The following is an 18,149-nucleotide window of genomic DNA, read 5'->3' as shown; positions in this document are numbered from 1 at the left end:
TACTCCGGATTGCAGTTTGAAAATTTGCATAAAGGTCTGTTGTGGTTGTGGGAAGCCAATTCGTCCTTGTGTTCTGTCCCAGCTCTGGATTTCCGAGGATATTGACACACACCAACGGTCCTTATCAAATTTATTAAGTAGCAAGAATAAACAAGACCGGCAAAGGTTGGCAACCAGCCCAGAAAGCAAGATATGATAAACCAAAATACTCTGATTATAAATACGAGTTGTTTTCCAGCAAAAAAGCACTAGCTGCGTGCGACTTAAATAGGCTAAGGGAGTGGCCAATTATCCTCAATCCCTACTCTCGAGTAGACCTCCTCCTGAGTAGCCGCTCCTGCCTTTTGGCAGCCCTGCATGCTTGAGCATTGAGGAGAGGCTCCTCCACTTCGCTTTCTCCACTTGAAAAAATCTCTGGAGGTTCTGAAGGCCCTGGCTGAGTCTCTGCCTCTGTCACCACATCCTCTTCAGCCTCCTCGCTGTCTGACGTGAGCGCTGGCTGTGCAGGCTGCTGGCGCGACGCTACACCAGTCTCCTCTTCATCGGGATCAGCCACGATCTGCGCAGGCCACTGGTGGGCCACAACACCTTGTAACATTGTGACAAAGGGAGAAAAACAACCCCCGTTTCATCAAATGCACAAATATCCTTAACAACAGTTTGGGTGTATGATGTTTACAAAATTTTTTATTTTATTTAAAAAGCCATTAGCTTAAAATTGGCAATTTACTGTTTGCTGTTAAGGCTTCTGAACCAAAGCTTATGAAATAGTATAAAATTGAAGTTATGGCAAACGTTTGTCTCTATAGAGATATGGAAGATTACATACACACAAACTTGCATATACAATACATATATACACACACATAGAGCGGATAGAACACATTGAGTGAATAAACAGTAAACTTGATATATGAAGAGGGAAGCTAAAAGGATTACGTTTTTGTGCACCAGTGTATCATGCATGTTGAGTCTGTGGCTCCAGGGTTGATGATTTCTGTCTACTGAATGTATGGTCAGCTTTTGATGCTACTTAACAATTAATACATTTACAGGTTACCTTTATTACCGCAGGCAATAAGAAGAAAAGTTCCTATTAATCTTTTTCTGTATTCCAGGGCTGTAAATATATAGCATGCCATTGTCTTTGTAGCATAAGAACATTAGTTCATTTGGAAGGATGTTCATTTTAGAAAACTATTCATGGAATATAGAAAGTACAATGCCTCATTTAAGAAGTTTCTAAAACCTAGCTTGTTGTGGTTGTTTTCATATGAAGGAGAAGCAATATATAACGTTCAGGAAGCCCTGTGTATTTTTAATGAGCTGTTGTGGCCTTCTTACGCATTTTCCAGAGTTATGCTACAGCTTCCTCTTGCTTGCAAATAGGTTAGTCGCTTTTGAAGAAGATCCAGCTCTTCAGTGAGTTTAACAATGTTGGAAGCAAAGAGGCCAACCTGAAGGGTGACATACATTGATATTAAAAACTCAAGTTATAAAATAGTTGCTGCTACTACTATATATGCCATTTTAAATCATCTTTTGCACTTATACTCCATGTATGTGTTCAACAATACAGGACACAAATTCTTCACCAAGAGGATGTAACAAGAAGGATTTCTAGAAATATGCTTTTAATCCAATACTGCATCCAAATTTCTGCAGTTTGAAATTTCATAAGAGAGAAAATCTACTTTAAAATATTTTCCACAATTGAGGATGCTGCTAGGCCTGTTCTTGACTTCTTCAAAAATCCCTTTATCCCAACCAAATACAACAACAACAAAAAAAAAGATGATAGTATTTCCTCTCCCACCAACATTTTTTGGGGTTGGGGGAATTGTTACCCATAGAGCAGTTTCTATGGGGGAACTGCTGAAGAAAAATCTTGCCAGGAAGCAGTATGAAGCAAGAGCAATGGTTTGTCCACAAACTCTTTGGAGCTTCACTGTTTCAAATGGAATGGACACTTTTACCGTATCTCCACTTCACCAGAATCAGAAGAGTAGGCAGTGTATAACCTTTAATAAATAATTTTCATATACATCAAGGCCGAACCAGAAATAAATTGGTTCATCTGCTGAGCCAGAGGATAGGAGGAGAACATATGTGTCTGGAGCAGATTCTGGGTGGCACCAAGACATAGTGTGCAAGTGCAAGAAGAGAACACAAATGATTCCTGCAGCACACGCCTGTCATTTTTTAACATTATGCAAGATGTTTGAGGCCTTTGTGCATGTTTAGATTTTATTTGCTTTTGGCATACAAGTGAATGGGTTAAAATTTAGGAACAATGCAGATTAATAGCACTGCCCACTTGAAAAATAATTTTAATTACTGTGCAATGTTTGAAACCAAGGCAGTAAAGATGAGATGCTGAACAGGCTTTTACAGACTCCATCAATATATATATATATACAGTTCAAAAGCTATATTTGGCAATTTATTTCAGCTGAGGCTTTTTTCTATTGGGGTTTTTTTGTACCTGAACTTCTGGATTCCCCCGAAGATAACACCTTTTCCATAAACGTATTGAAGTCCCTATATATGATGGGAGAAGCAGCAAATCATTATGATAAATGAAGCTGCCATTGGATTTGGCCTTCCAAGACTTTTCTTGTTCTCTAGAAGTCTCCAGTGCCTGAACACGATGAAAACACTTTTTGGAGAGGGTCCCATTTTTCCAAGGAAAAATGTGGGTTTGCAAACTGAGGGAGCCTTTTGAAAAAATGTACAAGGTCCATTTTTCTGAAATATTTTCCATCTAGAGGAAAAAGAATGTAGAAAAGAAACTTGGCTTTGAATCTAGCAAGCCAAATGTTAAAAAATAACACCTTATGTTTATTAATACGCACCTTGTCATCATTTGTGAGTAGGATTTTTTTGTTAAAAGTGCCTCCATTGTTGAAGTTGTTCTCATTGTACCAGGGGTTCCTGAACTGTGCTGTCTGCCAGGGGTTGGATCTGAGTAGCCAGTTCCAAACTGTAGACAAATTTGTGTGCCCTACATTCTTGACAGAATAGCCTCCTTTTTGCAGGATTTCTAAGCAGAGATTTTCTTGCCAGCCATTGATAGGAGTGTAAATTTGATTGAGAAAATGATTCTGGATACAAAGAAAGAGAAACTAATCATTTCCAATATATGTTTCTCTCCCCTGTTTTCATAGATTTTAATATTCAAGGAATTAGGACAACAATCTTAATTCCATTATTTTTCACAACTGCCAGTCTTGGCTCACCTGATTCTTTCGATTTCGTTCCCACTGGCAGTTGAATAGGAAAGTGCTAGAAAATGGAATGAAGCAGCTATCATATATGGCCATCAAGTAGGCCTCTGTAAACTCAAAAGATTGTGGGAACTGCTGCAGCAGTTGCCATATGGAATCCAGGAACAGGAAAAATATTGGTGACTACAAAAAAAAAAAAAAAAAAAAAGAATTACAACAGATTAAACAGTGAAGTGATTCCCCCCCCCCCAATCCTTATCTCTTTTTTGCATTTAACTTCTTTTCTGAAAAGAGGATGAATTAAAGTAAAATGAATGCTTAATAGTGGATGTTAACACCATGTTTTTTTAAAGGCAGAAAGTGATTCAGGCTATCCCTTCTTCCATTCTTTGGGTTCCTTGCAAATCCATTTCATTTATTTTCATTAGATTTTTATCCTGTTTTATTAATTGATTGGTCCACTGAAGGCTGAATACATACCTGATATTCCTGCCTCCTATTTTTCCTACACCACCAGTCCTGTGAGGTGGGTAGGACTGAGTGAGTAACCGCCTAAAGTCGCTCAGCTGGCTTTCATGCCTAAGAGAGGCCTAGAACTCAGTTTCCTGGTTTTTAGGCCAGCACTTCAACCACTACACCAAAACAACTCTCATTTTATTTTACATATAAACATTTTATTTCAAATAGCTAAAGGCACAATTTCATCCTAGCTCATAAAACAAACTGACCTCATCCTGGTCATTTTTCTGAAGTACATTGAGACGCTGCAGGAAAGGATGGCCAGCTGCTACCCATTCTTTCTGGATCAGACTCTGGAATCCATGTATAGTCCTCATATAGGGATCTGAAAGAACTTGCACTAGGGAAGCCAGCAAACAATTCACATCTCTGTCATCTGATTCTGGGAGGAAATGGAACAGATAAAAAGAGTTTGTGGGCCATGGTAGTTTTGCATAATTATTAATTGCAGAGAAATTGATTTTACTTACTAGAAATAGCAAGGAAGACAAAAATTATAATATTCACAAAGATGTAATAGGAAACATACCATAGATCCTGTTTAAAAGCTTATGGATAAACAGAAATAATATAGTGAAATCTGATTGAAGGTACTTCCATGTGAGATTTTGGCACTGTTCCCAAATCAATATCATGACCATGAGAAAGGGTTAGTTTCCTGTCAATAGGATTTCCCATTAAAGCCTTATCTCCTTGGTTTTAATCTCCTTGCACTGGGCTTTGTAGCTAGTGACCTGTTTTGTTCTTGTTTTTAACTTTACTATAGGCCTGGGTGGGGGTTGGTTTTGGTCAGCTTATTTGAATATTTTTTGTTGTAGATTCACTTTGACTCTAGTCATCTAGCTATCTCATCCTATTTGTAAGGAATCAAACGGGGATGGGAAGTGTGTTTTCTCAAAGGTAGGCAGTTCTGTTTACCTATATTGCAACAGCGCACTGGGAAAAGAAACACCCCCGCCCAAGTTATGTTGTGCTTATGAATAGATGTTGCATAACAAATCAGGAAAGTCTATTGCAGCTTTTATAGAAGACAAAGAATTACTCTGGTCCTTGGAGACTTCTGTCTAGCTCCCATATTGACACATGCTTGATATAAACACCACTAATGAAAATCTGAAACAGCATGACTTTCTTGGTTATCTTCAATAAAATTGTAGCATGATTTGTGAAATTATGGTTTATTGTGTGCACCCATATATTACAGTTTGCAAACAACTTTCAAGCAATTATTTGAAAATGGAATTAAGGACCAAGGAACTTACTTTACCTTGCAGTACAATTGATCGACTTCTCTCTGTTAGCAGAAGAGTCACTTCATTGGCTTTCTTCAAGCATAATCTAAACAATGTTGAAAGCAAAAAGTACAAGTCTCACATAGCCTTTCCTATTTTTCTAATTGTCCTTCTGTCTTTCTGAAGAATACTTTGTGTAGCAGTTTCTTTTATATACTGAATAACGTCATATTTAATATCAATCATTTGAAAGGTTTTCATATCTGCATGCTAACATTGTTCTTTTAAAAATGATGTAAAAACGGCAGCGTTGTGAATCAAACATTAGGTTCTTCCCTGCAATTCTCTTCATAGCAGATCTTCGGCCAATCTAAAATTACCTCTCAACTAAAATCAGCCTTTAAAACACAAGATGAATTAATTAGGATTCATTTTGCAAGAATTAGTTCTCAAATCATAAGGAAGCTAGAAGTCATTTTGTAAACAATCTTCTACATTTTCAAGAGACAGGCCTTATTTCATTGAAAGAGAGCAAGAAACAAAACCAGAGCTTTCCCACCATAATTTCCGTGTATATATAGGCTTTGCATTTGAAAATATAATACTTACTTGAATTAATGTCTTGAATTAACTTATTTCTTAATCAATCAGTGATTGAAAGAATTAATCACGGGATAACTAGCTCCAGTTCAGGCAGCTGTCATAGAAGTCTGAGACCTCTTACCGTACATGATCTAGCCACCGTGTATTTTCCAGACTTGAGAGCCATTTCTCATCAGGTACAACAGATGTATCTGGGAGAAGCAAGAAGTATCACTGAAGTTAAATTTGACACCAGCATTTTGTGAAAAGTGGGGATATTTTACACCTTTTTATAATAGAAGGCGCATTAAAAGCCTAGGAATAGAATCCTAGGCTTCCAAACCCAATGAATCAGCTGTATCATAAATCTAAAAATAAAATCAATAAATTAAAAAATAGATAAAAGAGGGCAATTGCAATGAAGTGAAGAGCCAAATTTTCATGGCTCTTCTTGACAGCAGAAAGGGGCCCTCCAGTTCTCGGGGGCGACTACATTCTGGAGGGCGGACACTGCTGTAGAGAAGATGCCCTTCTAAGTTCCTCCTGAGATACAGAGTTCTTTATTTGAAGAAACCTGGAGCACTTCAACCCTGTAGGATCAAATCAACTGGGTGGATGTTATGGGAGATTCCTCAGGCCCTATGGCATGTATTATTTTTATAGTTTAAAAGTATTTCACATAGATTTTAAAATATGTCAACATGCTTGGAGTGATTTTACTGACATTTTGTAGGAAATTCTCACAAATTAGGTGAGAATTGAAACTAAGAATAGCTTTCTTAAGGCCATGAGTTGTATTTGAACCAATGAGTTCCTGATCTTTAACTCAATATATCCACATAGGTATTTCTGGATTTCTTAGTGGTTGAATTGAATTTCTGACTTCATTTAAGTGTGTTTATGTTTAAATTAATGTAGCCGAATATGGGAGTTTTGTCTCTAGCATTAAACCTGTTTTTAACCTATCAAACCTATCTGGTTGTTTATGCCATTTTCTTGCTGACAAAATTGCTTAATGATCTGATGTTAGTAGAGTACTTGTCATCTTGTATCTTTCATTCACTTAAACAGACATTCTGACATAATTAATGATTAGGTTGAGAGATCTCTTGGTCTGTCCTTGCTAGTGCTAAAACGTGCGTGTGGCACACTTCTTAGAAGGAGAGTTGTCTTCTAATTCTGCTTACCAGTCAGGCAAAGGCTCAGGTTCCACAGTTTGGAGTAAGACTGATGGATCTCGGGAAGGCTGGGAAGATCAGCAGTTGCTTCTACAATTACACACTGAGAATGTCCAGCAAACAATAGTGTTTCTATTGCCCTTCAGAGAGAAATAGGAAGGGTGGAAGTAATACTCCAGGAAATGAGACTTTAAAAAAAAAAATAGTAGTCTAAGGTACTGCACAATTTGGACACTGCCAAAATTTAACAGCTTTTTGAGCTTTGGCTGTGTGAAAACGCAACTCTATAAAGTTGCTGAGATTATATCATTCTGGATCCTTTGTGTCTGCAGTTCACGTATGGTTCCCATGTAAAAGATGGAATGGAATTCAATTCCATATTGAATTGCAAGCCTTGGGGTTTCCCCCGCCCCCGGAGAAGACCTACCCAAGATTAACCAAGTGATACATATATTAGGACCAGGAGAGAATTTTTTGAGTATAGAAGTAAAAATTTCTCCATGTTTTTGCTGATGTCCTGACCCCCTTTTCCCCCTCCCCTCAAGCTGTCCCACAGTGGTAATCCACCCTTTGGCATCATTCATCACACCCCTTCCAGTCATCCCTGTCTTTCAACCAATTGGTTTCTCAAGAGCAGAAAATTCCATGTCTTACTGTTAGCTATGAGTTTCTCTCGTTGGCATATACCTTATATCTTCCTTCTCTGGATCTGAGTTAGTGTGGAAGTTAGCTGCTCTAAGAAGATCACTGCCTCTCGGGTGATGCCAGCACAACCTCTGGTCATAATAACAGAGGGGAAAAACTTGAGTTCTGAGCAAGATTTTTCTGATCTTCACATTCAGACTTTCCTCTTTTTCTTCTAAATGGTTTTACATTTTTTAGGCAGGTATTCTAATGTGCAAACATTTCCTCGTTCATGCTCACACACTGGGTTTGCATATGCTAAATGCAGGTTTAGAAAGCACAACTCTTAATTTTCATAGAACGTGCTATGCTCTTAGAAATAAACCCTATTGTGGTTTAATTTTAGCATAATTCACACAATATACTAATATACAGTAGTAAGTGAGTTTCCTCATTATACTGAATCACTGGTAGACATACCTGGCTCCATTTTAACCTAGTCTTTCAGGTTGTGGGAACTTGGAATCATGCTATATTCAGCCTTTATATGGAATAAATGTCCCCTCCCACTGGTCCTCTATTTGCAACTTAACAGAAAGGCTTCCTCTTTCATTTGCCTTCTTGTTCTTGTGTGTGGCACAGCACACACTAATCACAGTTTTATACTCAACTGGTATTCGTCTTTCATTGAAATGCACAAAGGCTCTTTTCAGCTCATTGTCCAGAAATCGACTGGGGACCCACAAGTATTTGGGAAGGCTGTTAAAAGGAAACAAATACATTTGAAACCAAACTTTACAAAGTACTTCTCTGCAATCTGGTACCTTTTAGTTATACTTCACCATCCCCAGCTAGTATGGGCAGGGTAGGACTTAGTCTAACACATCTGGAAGGAACCTGCTTGCCAAATATAGATTTTTAATGTATGTGTTCAGAAAGGACAATCTAGTATTTACTGCTACACCTTTACGTAGTTAATTCCATGCCTGATTCTTGGTGCAGCAAGATAGCTTCAAATATTAATTTATTAGAACATGACTGCATGCTTTTAAAATACCTGGGGTTTAAGAAGATTCTACTAAAAAAGGAGACAAATAAATATATTAACTGGCTACACAGCACAAACACTAACTAGCTTTTCACCATTGCTGCAAGAGCTTCCAGATGTAGGCTCCTTGGCTTAAGCCTTAAGCGACAGAAGGACTCGGTTTCAACTTCTCTCTCCCATTCATCCTGGCTTCACATCTTTCCATTGTTACTTCTCCATCAGCACATCTGCCCTCAATGCAACATTTGCTATTGGTGGACAAGTGCCTCCCATTGTTCTAAAAATGGTCTTTACCTGGTAGACATATCAAAGCGCTCATTGACTGGGCTGACTCGCCAGTCAGCTGCACCGAGCCGCTTCAGCTCCTTCTCCCAGTCACAGAGAGTCTCAAACAGCACTACTGAGAATTCTTCCTGCAGCTGTATGTCCTGTCTGGCCAAGCAACTGTTCTCTACAACACAGAGGTCAATGTGTTGAGATGTGTATTTCAATAAAATCTCCCTGTTTCTTTGATGTTGCAAGTGCTCCATCGCTGGAGGTTTTAAATAAAAGATTGGATAACAGTTTTTCTGAGATCGTGTAGAGACTCCTGCCTTGGGCAGGGTGTTGGACTTGAAGACCTCCAAGGTCTCTTTCCAACCTTAAGATTCTAGGGTTCTATGTCTACTTACCCAAATTCTTCAGAGTTAAGTATTCATAGCAGGTATCCCTGCCACTGTTTTCCTGAGCTTGTGCAATGGCCATTGTCACCTGGAAAGTAAAGTTATGGAAGAGCAAGGTCATCTAGCTGGCTTCCTAGGTGGGACTAGAAATTTCTATTGTGCCACTCATCTGTGGCATCCAGGCCAAGGGTAGAAAAAGTAATCTGTTTTTTAAAAACATGGGGCTCCCCTTGAGGAGCACCCGGAGGCTCCAGCTGGTCCAGAATGCGGCCGCGCGGGTAGTTATGGGAGCAGCATGGCGCTCCCATGGGGCCTCCCCTCCTGCGCGAGCTGCACTGGCTCCCTGTGGTCTTCCGGGTGCGCTTCAAGGTATTAGTTACCACCTTTAGAGTGCTCCATGGCTTAGGACCAGGGTACTTACGAGACCGCCTTCTGCCACCAATAGCCTCTCACCGCCCAGTACGCTCCCATAGAGAGGGGCTTCTCAGGGTGCCGTCAGCCAAACAATGTCGACTGGTGGCCCCCAGGGGGAGAGCCTTTTCTGTGAGGGCACCCACCATCTGGAACGAGCTCCCCCCAGAGATACAGAAGATTCCGGATCTGCGCACTTTCCGCTGTGCCCTCAAAACATTCCTGTTTCAGCAGGCCGGCCTGGCCTAACTTTCCCTTTATATTGCTTTTTGATTTTATTTTAAACTGGGATGTCTTGAATTATCTAGGACCAGAGTGTTTAGTATATTTTAATTGGTTTTTTTATTAATGTTTGTATTACATGTATTTTTATCGTTCGCTGTTCACCGCCCTGAGTCCCTTAGGAATAGGGCGGTATATAAATTTAATAAATAAATAAATAAAAAGAGAAGGCTTCTCTGCCTTTAAGGAGAAGTTAATAAAGTATGCCAATGAATGAGGACAATGATTCTCGTATCTAAAATATTATTTACCACGATGAGAAGAATTCATGTGTGCCATCTTGCATTTTCCAGTGCCAGAATTAGGAAGGGGGAAAGAATTTCATATTCTCTTAATTGCAGAAAAGGGTTAGGGTTAGGGCCATACAAATATTAATGCAGAGTGAGAATATTTTTTGGCAGAAGGACTGTTTAGACTCACTATTTACTAGCTGTCTTTCTGCTGAATTCACCTCCATAACTTACCCGGAAGGCCTGAGGTTCTAAACCATTTTCGTGGAACTGGAACCTTAGCACCCGGAAATCTCGGCAATAGATGATCAGTTCCTCAGGAATGAACTTCAGTGTAGATGTGCTCGTCAGCACCTTGGCTTTTGTGAAACTATTCACTGGGGTGAGAACAGAAATCATGTTATTAGGAGGAGGAAGGCTGTTGTGAGGGAAAGATTGATTATTAGAATAACCAATAGCAGTGTCAATTCACAGAGCAATAAGACAACAGTTTCCTGCCTTGGGCAGTTTACAAGACTAAAACTGGATGAAGTCCTTCCCAACTGTTACACTCTGATTCTGTCTCTGTTCTTCAGAACAACAACAACAACAAAAAATACTCCATGGAAAACATTACAGATTTGAAGAGGTATTTCAAGCTGAATAATATTTCCATGAATACATCTCTGTGAAATGGAAAAGAAACATTGATTGATTTCTTGCATCTTGAGCAAAATTATCTAAGAACAAAATAGTTGGCTATTATAAACCCAAAGATTAAATAGGTATATTTCCTCTAAACCTACCAGCCACCAGTTTTCCAATACATGGTAGGGCCACTTCATAGTCACTGCACATAAACAGACAGCAAGAGTCATTCTAGAAGGAAAAGAAAGAACTTTTAATTGGCTTTTCATATTTCTGTTCTCACTGGATTCAACAAATTCAGACTGAATCTAGAATGGATAGGTATCTCAAACCCAAAGCAGAAATACAACAGAAAATATTTCTTCTGTGAAGGCATGCTTAAAATTCTGAGATTGAGCAGAACCCAAGAATTCTTGCGTTCTGTGTTACACTTCTGAGTCCCGTGCCTGCACAACTTCCGAACCATCTTTTCCTCCTACCTTTCCATTCTTGTTGCTCACTTGCTGCTCTCTGCTTTTAGGCGTAGCCTGAATTGGTATTAGTGGCCATGAATCAATCATCAAACCCACCTCATTGTTTGGAGAGGAATCTGGTAAGAAGGCCACTCTTAAATTAGTACAGTAAAGTGTGCCAGGAATATGGCCTTCTCCATCTCGGGAAGAACTTTTTTTAACATGACCTGCTGCTTCTTGGATATATTCACCTGAAATAAACAGTAACAGTTGAAGGACGACCACAAGGAATTTGTCTTTCATTTTTAAGTGCCACTTAATGGGATATAGTATGTGAAGTATTTAATGAGTTACATACATTAAGTATGTAATGAAGGATCATGTATTTTATATATGAGAAATGTAGCAGTGACTTCAAGTGAACCATTGTACAGTAATAACCCTTCATATCCTCCTTGCAATAAAAGGTTTGACTCCATTTTTAATAGCATGTCTAGCTCTGCTTTTTCCTCTCCATGCAATTTCAGCATGCTTCAGAAATGTAGCCCAAGACTGACATCCATGTGCATGCATGCCCATATTGGCCCATTTTCCCCACTACCTGCAATGCACTGGAGAGTATGACGATTTCCGTTCCTCTTTCTGCTCATGTGGGGGGACTTTGGACTCCTGGGCTGCAGAGAAAGAAATGAAGATGGTCACCAGTGCAGCACAAATTGTGTTTCCTAAAAGCAAAGATCTTTAATCTGAACGAGTAAGACATATTTGGATATTCTTAAAGTAATACCCAAGCGGAGATAAAACAGACAACACTTGTTGTCTTGTCAGTACTAGTGAAAAAAGAGACAAGGGATTATTTTGCATATTATTTTCATAATTTTAGGGGGGGGAGTTGCACAAGATATTGGCAGTTTACAAGACTGTACTCTATCCACTAGACTACACCAAAGTTTCAAGGCCAAGTATAGTTTAAGAGATCAGTAAATCACCTTGCAAAATGATTTTCTCCCTTACCTTCTCTGACAGTCTAGTAAAATCAAGCACGGGTCTGTCCTACCATTTCTTTTACATTCTAAACTTTAGATTGAGGGTTGTCAATCTAAAATAACAAGCAAACTCAGAGAGCACCATGGACCCCTCATGTCAAGCCTGAGCTACAAATGTTCTCCTTTAGTCATAAACTTTAGATTGATTATGTATTCCTGTATCTTCAGCTCCAGTGATCGTTACAGCACTTGGACTGGCTGACTTCCGTCATGCATACTTCTGCCTCAGTTTGGAAAACATTGCTTGATTATGCAAAGAATGTCCGAAGGGAAAGAGAAAGAGAATGTATGTAATAGTAAGAAAAAACAGACCTTTCTTGGAAAAGCAAAGACAATTGAAGCAGAAAAATATACATAAACTATTAATTAGACAAAATGTCAAGCATATTGAAACAAGCACTTTAGAGTCACAGTCTTTAACCTGTTTTATTTGGCCTCCCTGGCTGTTCTAAAGAAATCGCCTGAGATCAGCCGCCTGGTCATAGCAGGAACCCTGGAATGAAGCACTCGGGCCAAGAGGCTGGGTTTCCTAGCTACCAGCTCAAAAGCCAAAGAAGCATTAAAGCCAGGCGGCAGGATTTTTTAAAAAACATTCCAAATGTTTGTGAATCATTAACGGGAAAGTTGCCCTGCTGAAACGATCCATGGCCAAGTACATAACGTACAGAAACAAACACCCATTTCTAAAATTATTACTGCTTTAAACAAAAAGGGAGACCAGTGCTTTGAATCAACTTAAGGGTTTGGACGCGGAATTCCTGCAGATCTTTACACAAAATAATTGTAGAAATGTGCTTTGAAATTGCAGCAGTATTCTAAACCTTCTAAAAGAAGACAAAAACAAACAGTTGGCTGCACTGAAATTATTTCCCAACATAATGCCATGGATAGTAGTCATTACACCTAACTTTATTGTTTTTCCATCCCTTCTTACTAAGAGATATTTATTTACAAGTGGTGCTGTCCATCCATTCTGCTGTGCAAGAGAACACATTGATGTTAGTGGCTGCCTTGTCTTTGATAGTAGTGTGGTTTAAAAAGGGAGTTTAAAAATCCAAGTTTTTCCTGGTGGCAGGGATACGGTTAACCCAGTTTGCATCCCAATGATTTCAATGCACATTATTTTTGAAGAACTCCTGGATAACACAGGTGCCACTTTGAAACATTCTTACATTTGCACAAAATGTAGAATTAACTTCCCCATATGCATACCACTACCACCAGGTGTAATAACTGTATAATTTACCCATTGCGTAATTAGTTAGACCCTTGCAGCGGACCTCACACATCACCCTCTTCTTACTAGAAGGATCTTACAGAATAATTTAATCCTCTGTTGCATTTGAGAATATTACAGTAGAAAACCGGAAGGTATATTCATAGCCATATTCCCCCTCCTCCCCCACTTTCCCCAAATAGCTGGCAAAAAAAGTTACTCAACCTTCATTCGCACATCAAAACAACAGGCAGATTGACTACTTACCCCTGTATCTGGAAGAGGGTGTTTAATTTTAAAAGAGTTCTTGGACATAGAAAGCATTGTAGTGTCTTTGTGTGCCCCATAAAAAAGGGGGTGAGTCTATTCTTGAGTGCAGTGGGAGAAATGCAAGAAGGAGGGAAAGAAGTCCGTGTCCCAAATCCCCCCTCTGATTAGCCTTGAATCTGAAATGCAGGCTAGGACTGGGGGTGGTAGGACGGGGGTCTTGGTGATCAGATGCCTCCAACTCTCCTTCCTGCGAGTCAAGATAACTGAAGCAGCTCTTCTGCATATGCCAAAGTCTTCCTTGGAGAGGGCAGAAGCAGAGAGAATGGATAAATTTTAATCGGAGTCCTTTCTGAAAAATAAAATGTTGCTGCTGTTTGGAGAGGACATCTGGAAAAGCTGGCCAGCAGCTGTGCGTGTAGGAGGGCTGCTAGCTACTGCAAGGCGCGGCTTTTGGCTTTTCCTTGGAGGCCTCCCTCTCACACACACCCCCCCTTGCTGCAATGGGCCCTTTGGAAATGAGCAGCCGCAGGAGGGCCATTCAGTCCTCCAGTCCTCTCTGTGAAACTGACACCTTCCTCCTTCTGTGGAATAAGCAGGGCGGGTGAAACTGACGCTCAGGCAATGGTTGTATGCTGCATGCAGCTGCCAGCAACAGCTCCCCTTTCCTAGAAGCTGCTTTTTTTCACAGAGCGCTCACTCTAGGATGGTGCCTTGTTGCCAAGCTGCTTTAGTTATAACACAAATCCAGAGTCCTGGATTTACAGTTTACAGGCTAATGAGCAGGATCCTGTCATAAAAATAAAAATAAAAAAATCACTCATTAGGTCTTTTTGCAAGTAAGTGGTATAAATGTGTGGTTTATGCAAGGACAGGCAGAGTCCTCTCTTTAAATTTCCAGAAGGAAATTCCCTCTCCACAAAGGGCAAACTTGGCAATCATTTTGGAAAGAGCTAGAGTGTTGAAGAATTGAAGGCAGAAATCATAAATTAGTTGTGATAACAGAGGATGTAACGTAACCCCCACCTATAGTGGAAGCTAGTGCTTTTTTAACATACGATCTGGCATTTGTAAGCAGCAAGATTTTTAGCCTTACTGACAACAGCAAATTAGAGTGATTAAAACAATGGATAATGGACATTAAAAAGAAATAAAAGTCCATTGTGAGCAAGTTCCAAATTATGTACAGTGAAACAAAATATCTCATTTATATACAAACCGGTGTTGCTGTCATATATGAAAAAAAATAAAGTGCATATACTTTTTGCAGAAAATATATTTGTGGAAAGTGGGAGGAGAGTTGTCATGTAAATGCTGCAGCTTAGATACAAATAAATCCAAATTGTTTTAGAACTTAATATTGAGAGTGTGGGAAAGCTGAAAACTGAGTTATTTTGCAACCTTCATTAATCACCAGAATTGTTGGGTAACAACAATTAAACCTAGGTCCTGCGGTCTTTGGACCTGCTTGCTGTCATAATAACTGTTGCAATCCAAAACATCTGAAGAGCACTAAGTTAGGAATATGACTTCAAGATCTTGGCCAAATCTTGTTTCCTTCTCCAAGAAAACAAGTTAGCAGCAGCCTCAGGAAATTTGGCTACTGATTACCAAATGAGGTCTTGCTGGAAGGATCAAAGGGTAGCCTGTCACAAAGTCTCTGATAAGGACCATCCTCTGAAGCTGAATAGCTTTGAGTGTTAGACCATCTCAGGTCAAAGTCTCTGAATGGTGGAAATATTATTTTGTATTATATAGCAGCTTTTTTTCAACTTGAAAAAGCAAACTGCAATTCCAGTTATTGCGAGTAAATATATAAATTGGGACTGATTAATAATGCTTTCCCACATTGCTAGAGGACCTTAGTTTGAAACAGCAACTATGCATACTTGGGTAGGGCAGCCCTCTTGGACTCCAGCAGGCATTCCCCGCACAGAAGCCAAGAGCTGTCTTCAGCATGCCTGAGCAGGGAGGTGTATTGAGGTCACCCTTCCCTGGCTGGGGGCTTTTATAATATAAGAGGAGGATTAAATAGAGAAAAGGAATGCAAGCTGAAGCAGAGGCTGGCAGAGTGCCTGCCGTGCCTTCTTCATTTGTACTTTGCTGTCCAAAGAAATATTAGAGACAAGAAAACTCTTCTAGCTAGAGGATTTATTCTTATCATAGAAAGCTTCTTGGTTAATCTTGAAAAGATGCAAATAAAAATACTGCCTGCCTCTGACCTCTGTCAGCCTTATAAAGGAGACAACCGGACCAGGAAACCGGTGCCGTAGAGGTCTAATGCTACTTTTATTGGAACCATTGTAGTGAAAGAATCTTGCCAAGTCTGAATGTAACTTTCTCCCTCTCTCTCACTTTATGCCCTCTACATCTTTGTGGGAAAAACCCCACTCCCTTGTATAGAGTCATTCCCACTTTCCCTGTCAAAGCAGGAGACTGTCCAGCCTAAAAGCTTCAAGTGATCATTTCCTAATCAAGAGAGAAAATTTTCTGATCTGGTTCCAATAGATATAGTTCTTTATATATATATTTTAAAAAGCAATGTTAAGAAACTAAATGTTCATTCATATTTCCTTTTCCAATTCTGAACATTTAATAAAAATTACTATTGCTCCTAATAAAAAACACGTTGAACTGGTTTTGTTTCAAACTGTCTTAAGGTGACTTGGATCCCCTCAAAATTGACTTCAGTTCTTTTAACTTGGAACAATTTTGTTTTATAGTGTCATTGCTATTTAGAATAGAACAGAATAACAAGAGTTGGAAGGGACCTTGGAGGTCTTCAAGTCCAACTCTGCTTATTTAACATAATTATTCGGAATACGAATAATCACAGATCTTCGCACTTTCCGACATGCCCTGAAGACCTTTCTGTTTCAACAAGCAGGGCTAGCATAAACATCTAAATTCTATGCCAAGGTCTTAGCAGATACACTAAGTTGACTCAATTTATTATTTACTGTTTATATAAAAAAAATTATTATATGTATATGAAATCTTATTCTGTTCACCGCCCTGAGTCCTTCGGGAGAAGGGCGGTATAGAAATTCAATAAATAATAATAATAATAGTGCATTTGTTTACTAACTTGAGAACTCTTGGAGTTAAAATATGTAGGATACTTCATAAATAAGCAAACACAGGAAAATACAAAATGACCTAACTTGAAACAAATTGTTTCTTCAATTGTATCTATAAACGTAGAAAATGCTATAACAGGGCAAAGAGATCCTATTAAGGGATCGCCTAAAACCAAGTATTAGCTGAAAGGTGTCAGAATAACTTTGGAATTTGGTATGCTGCACCTAAGCCAAACACAGCAGTGGAGGACCCCCCTCCCCCAGATTTTTTAAAGGGCTTATCTACTTTAAAGAAGCTCCCCACTACCTCACCCTTTTGTTCAATATCTGATTCTTGGAGACTGCCTGGGCAAGTCCTTGCAAATTTTTTTAGAAGTAGTTTGCCATTACCTCCTCCCTAGGGCTGAGAGAAAGTGACTGGCTCAAGGTTTTTGTGCCCAAGACAAGACTCGAATTCATGGTCTCCTGGTTTCTTGCCTGATGCCTTAACTACTACAGCAAACAGAAGGCAGCAAATTGAGCTTATTTGGGATATTGTATGTCCCAAATAATATATCCCTTTTATTCTTCCAAAGCTATTTTCAGATTCACTAACCTTGAAAGGAATGTTGAACAGTTGCAGGTATTTTTTTCTGCCTCTCTTCCGGAAATTCTTTTCCTTCCCACTCCCTCCCAGTTAGAGGACAAATTTAACTCCACAGCAAAACAAAAAACTATACTGCATGTTTTGCTTCACCAGTCTCCCTACCTCGGGGCATCTTTGGTCAAGCGGAAGAGTGTTATTTTTGGAGGCCACAGTGCCTGTCTTGAAAGCAGCTTATTATATACGAGAGGGACAAAGACTCAGCATGGGGCTTGATAGTTGAGGCGGAGCCAGCAGTGATGCTTGTGGGAAAGCAGAAACAAGCTTCATTGGCACTTCAGATACAAAATAGGAAACTGCAATTCTCTCTGTCAAGAAGTAATCCAACCAGAAATCAAACCAGCAGATGCTACTTGGGTTTCCCTTTGCCCAACCGAAGTATAGTAAAGCTTCCATCCTGAATATAAGCCCATCGTACACAGGATTCACCCAAAGATTCATCTTGTCTGGCATCCAGATATTCCTAATCTGGTCACAAGCAGCAGCAGCAGAATAACAGAATTGGAAAGGACCCAACCCCTGCTTGATCAGGAGACCCTATACTATTTCAGAGAGAGGATATATGGTTCAGCAGCCCTCACTGCATAAACGAGCCTTTTCCAAAAGTGTTATTAAAAAATCTGCACCATTAATAAATTATGTTATGTGGGATTAAAATTTCTAGATTCATATTGAGTGATTAGGAATGACACAGTGCAGCTTCCTGGCCAATATGAACTCTTTTTACCATGGTAGAACCAGTTGATTCATTCCTTGGTTTTGTACTGAGAAAGAAAAGTGGACCCCTCTAACAGGGCAAGTTTAATTTAATGTAATTTAATTA

General features: G+C 39.4%; 1 protein-coding gene and 1 long non-coding RNA gene across 4 annotated transcripts in view; one reads left to right on the top strand and one right to left on the bottom strand.

Moving 5' to 3' along the window:
* Window positions 1–18,149, top strand: part of LOC117670078 (uncharacterized) — a 39,695-nt gene that overhangs the window by 1,691 nt on the left and 19,855 nt on the right. Inside the window, exon 3 of one of the 2 annotated variants that reach the window (XR_015730330.1) lies at window positions 12,289–16,228. The exons of the other annotated variant lie outside the window; for it this stretch is intronic. This is a non-coding gene — a long non-coding RNA (uncharacterized LOC117670078). Of the gene's footprint in view, window positions 1–12,288; window positions 16,229–18,149 lie in introns of those variants that run through there. 2 annotated transcript variants of the gene reach the window in all.
* On the bottom strand, window positions 660–14,161 carry MTMR11 (myotubularin related protein 11). 2 transcript variants are annotated; one of them, XM_034424962.3, is made up of 17 exons: window positions 13,604–14,161; window positions 11,676–11,748; window positions 11,192–11,325; window positions 10,781–10,853; window positions 10,230–10,372; window positions 9,082–9,160; window positions 8,705–8,861; window positions 8,034–8,121; window positions 7,426–7,514; window positions 6,748–6,878; window positions 5,703–5,772; window positions 5,014–5,084; window positions 3,956–4,128; window positions 3,240–3,410; window positions 2,856–3,104; window positions 2,486–2,764; window positions 660–1,457 (listed from the first exon to the last, which is right to left on the bottom strand). In XM_034424962.3, the coding sequence occupies exons 1-17, from the start codon at window positions 13,658–13,660 to the stop codon at window positions 1,341–1,343; spliced, it is 2,154 nt and encodes a 717-aa protein (XP_034280853.1). In that variant the 5' UTR covers window positions 13,661–14,161; the 3' UTR covers window positions 660–1,340. The 2 variants fall into 2 exon arrangements, with proteins under 2 accessions (XP_034280853.1, XP_060550215.1); XM_060694232.2 differs by lacking the exon at window positions 13,604–14,161 and adding an exon at window positions 12,542–12,615.

This window comes from Pantherophis guttatus, chromosome 18 (genome assembly GCF_059756535.1).
Source record: "Pantherophis guttatus breed Tessera chromosome 18, ASM5975653v1, whole genome shotgun sequence".
Lineage (NCBI taxonomy): Eukaryota > Metazoa > Chordata > Lepidosauria > Squamata > Colubridae > Pantherophis > Pantherophis guttatus.
The sequence above is the reverse complement of the archived record's forward strand: the minus strand, read 5'-3'. Positions and strand labels throughout refer to the sequence as shown.

Coding starts and splice junctions, on each gene's coding strand:
- MTMR11 (XM_034424962.3), bottom strand. CDS start 13,660: ATGCTTTCTATGTCCAAGAACTCTTTTAAAATTAAACACCCTCTTCCA. Junction 10,854..11,191: donor ATTCCTCTCCAAACAATGAG/GTGGGTTTGATG, acceptor TTTTCCTTCTAG/AATGACTCTTGCTGTCTGTT. Junction 6,879..7,425: donor CCAGAGAAGGAAGATATAAG/GTATATGCCAAC, acceptor TTCTCTCTGAAG/GGCAATAGAAACACTATTGT.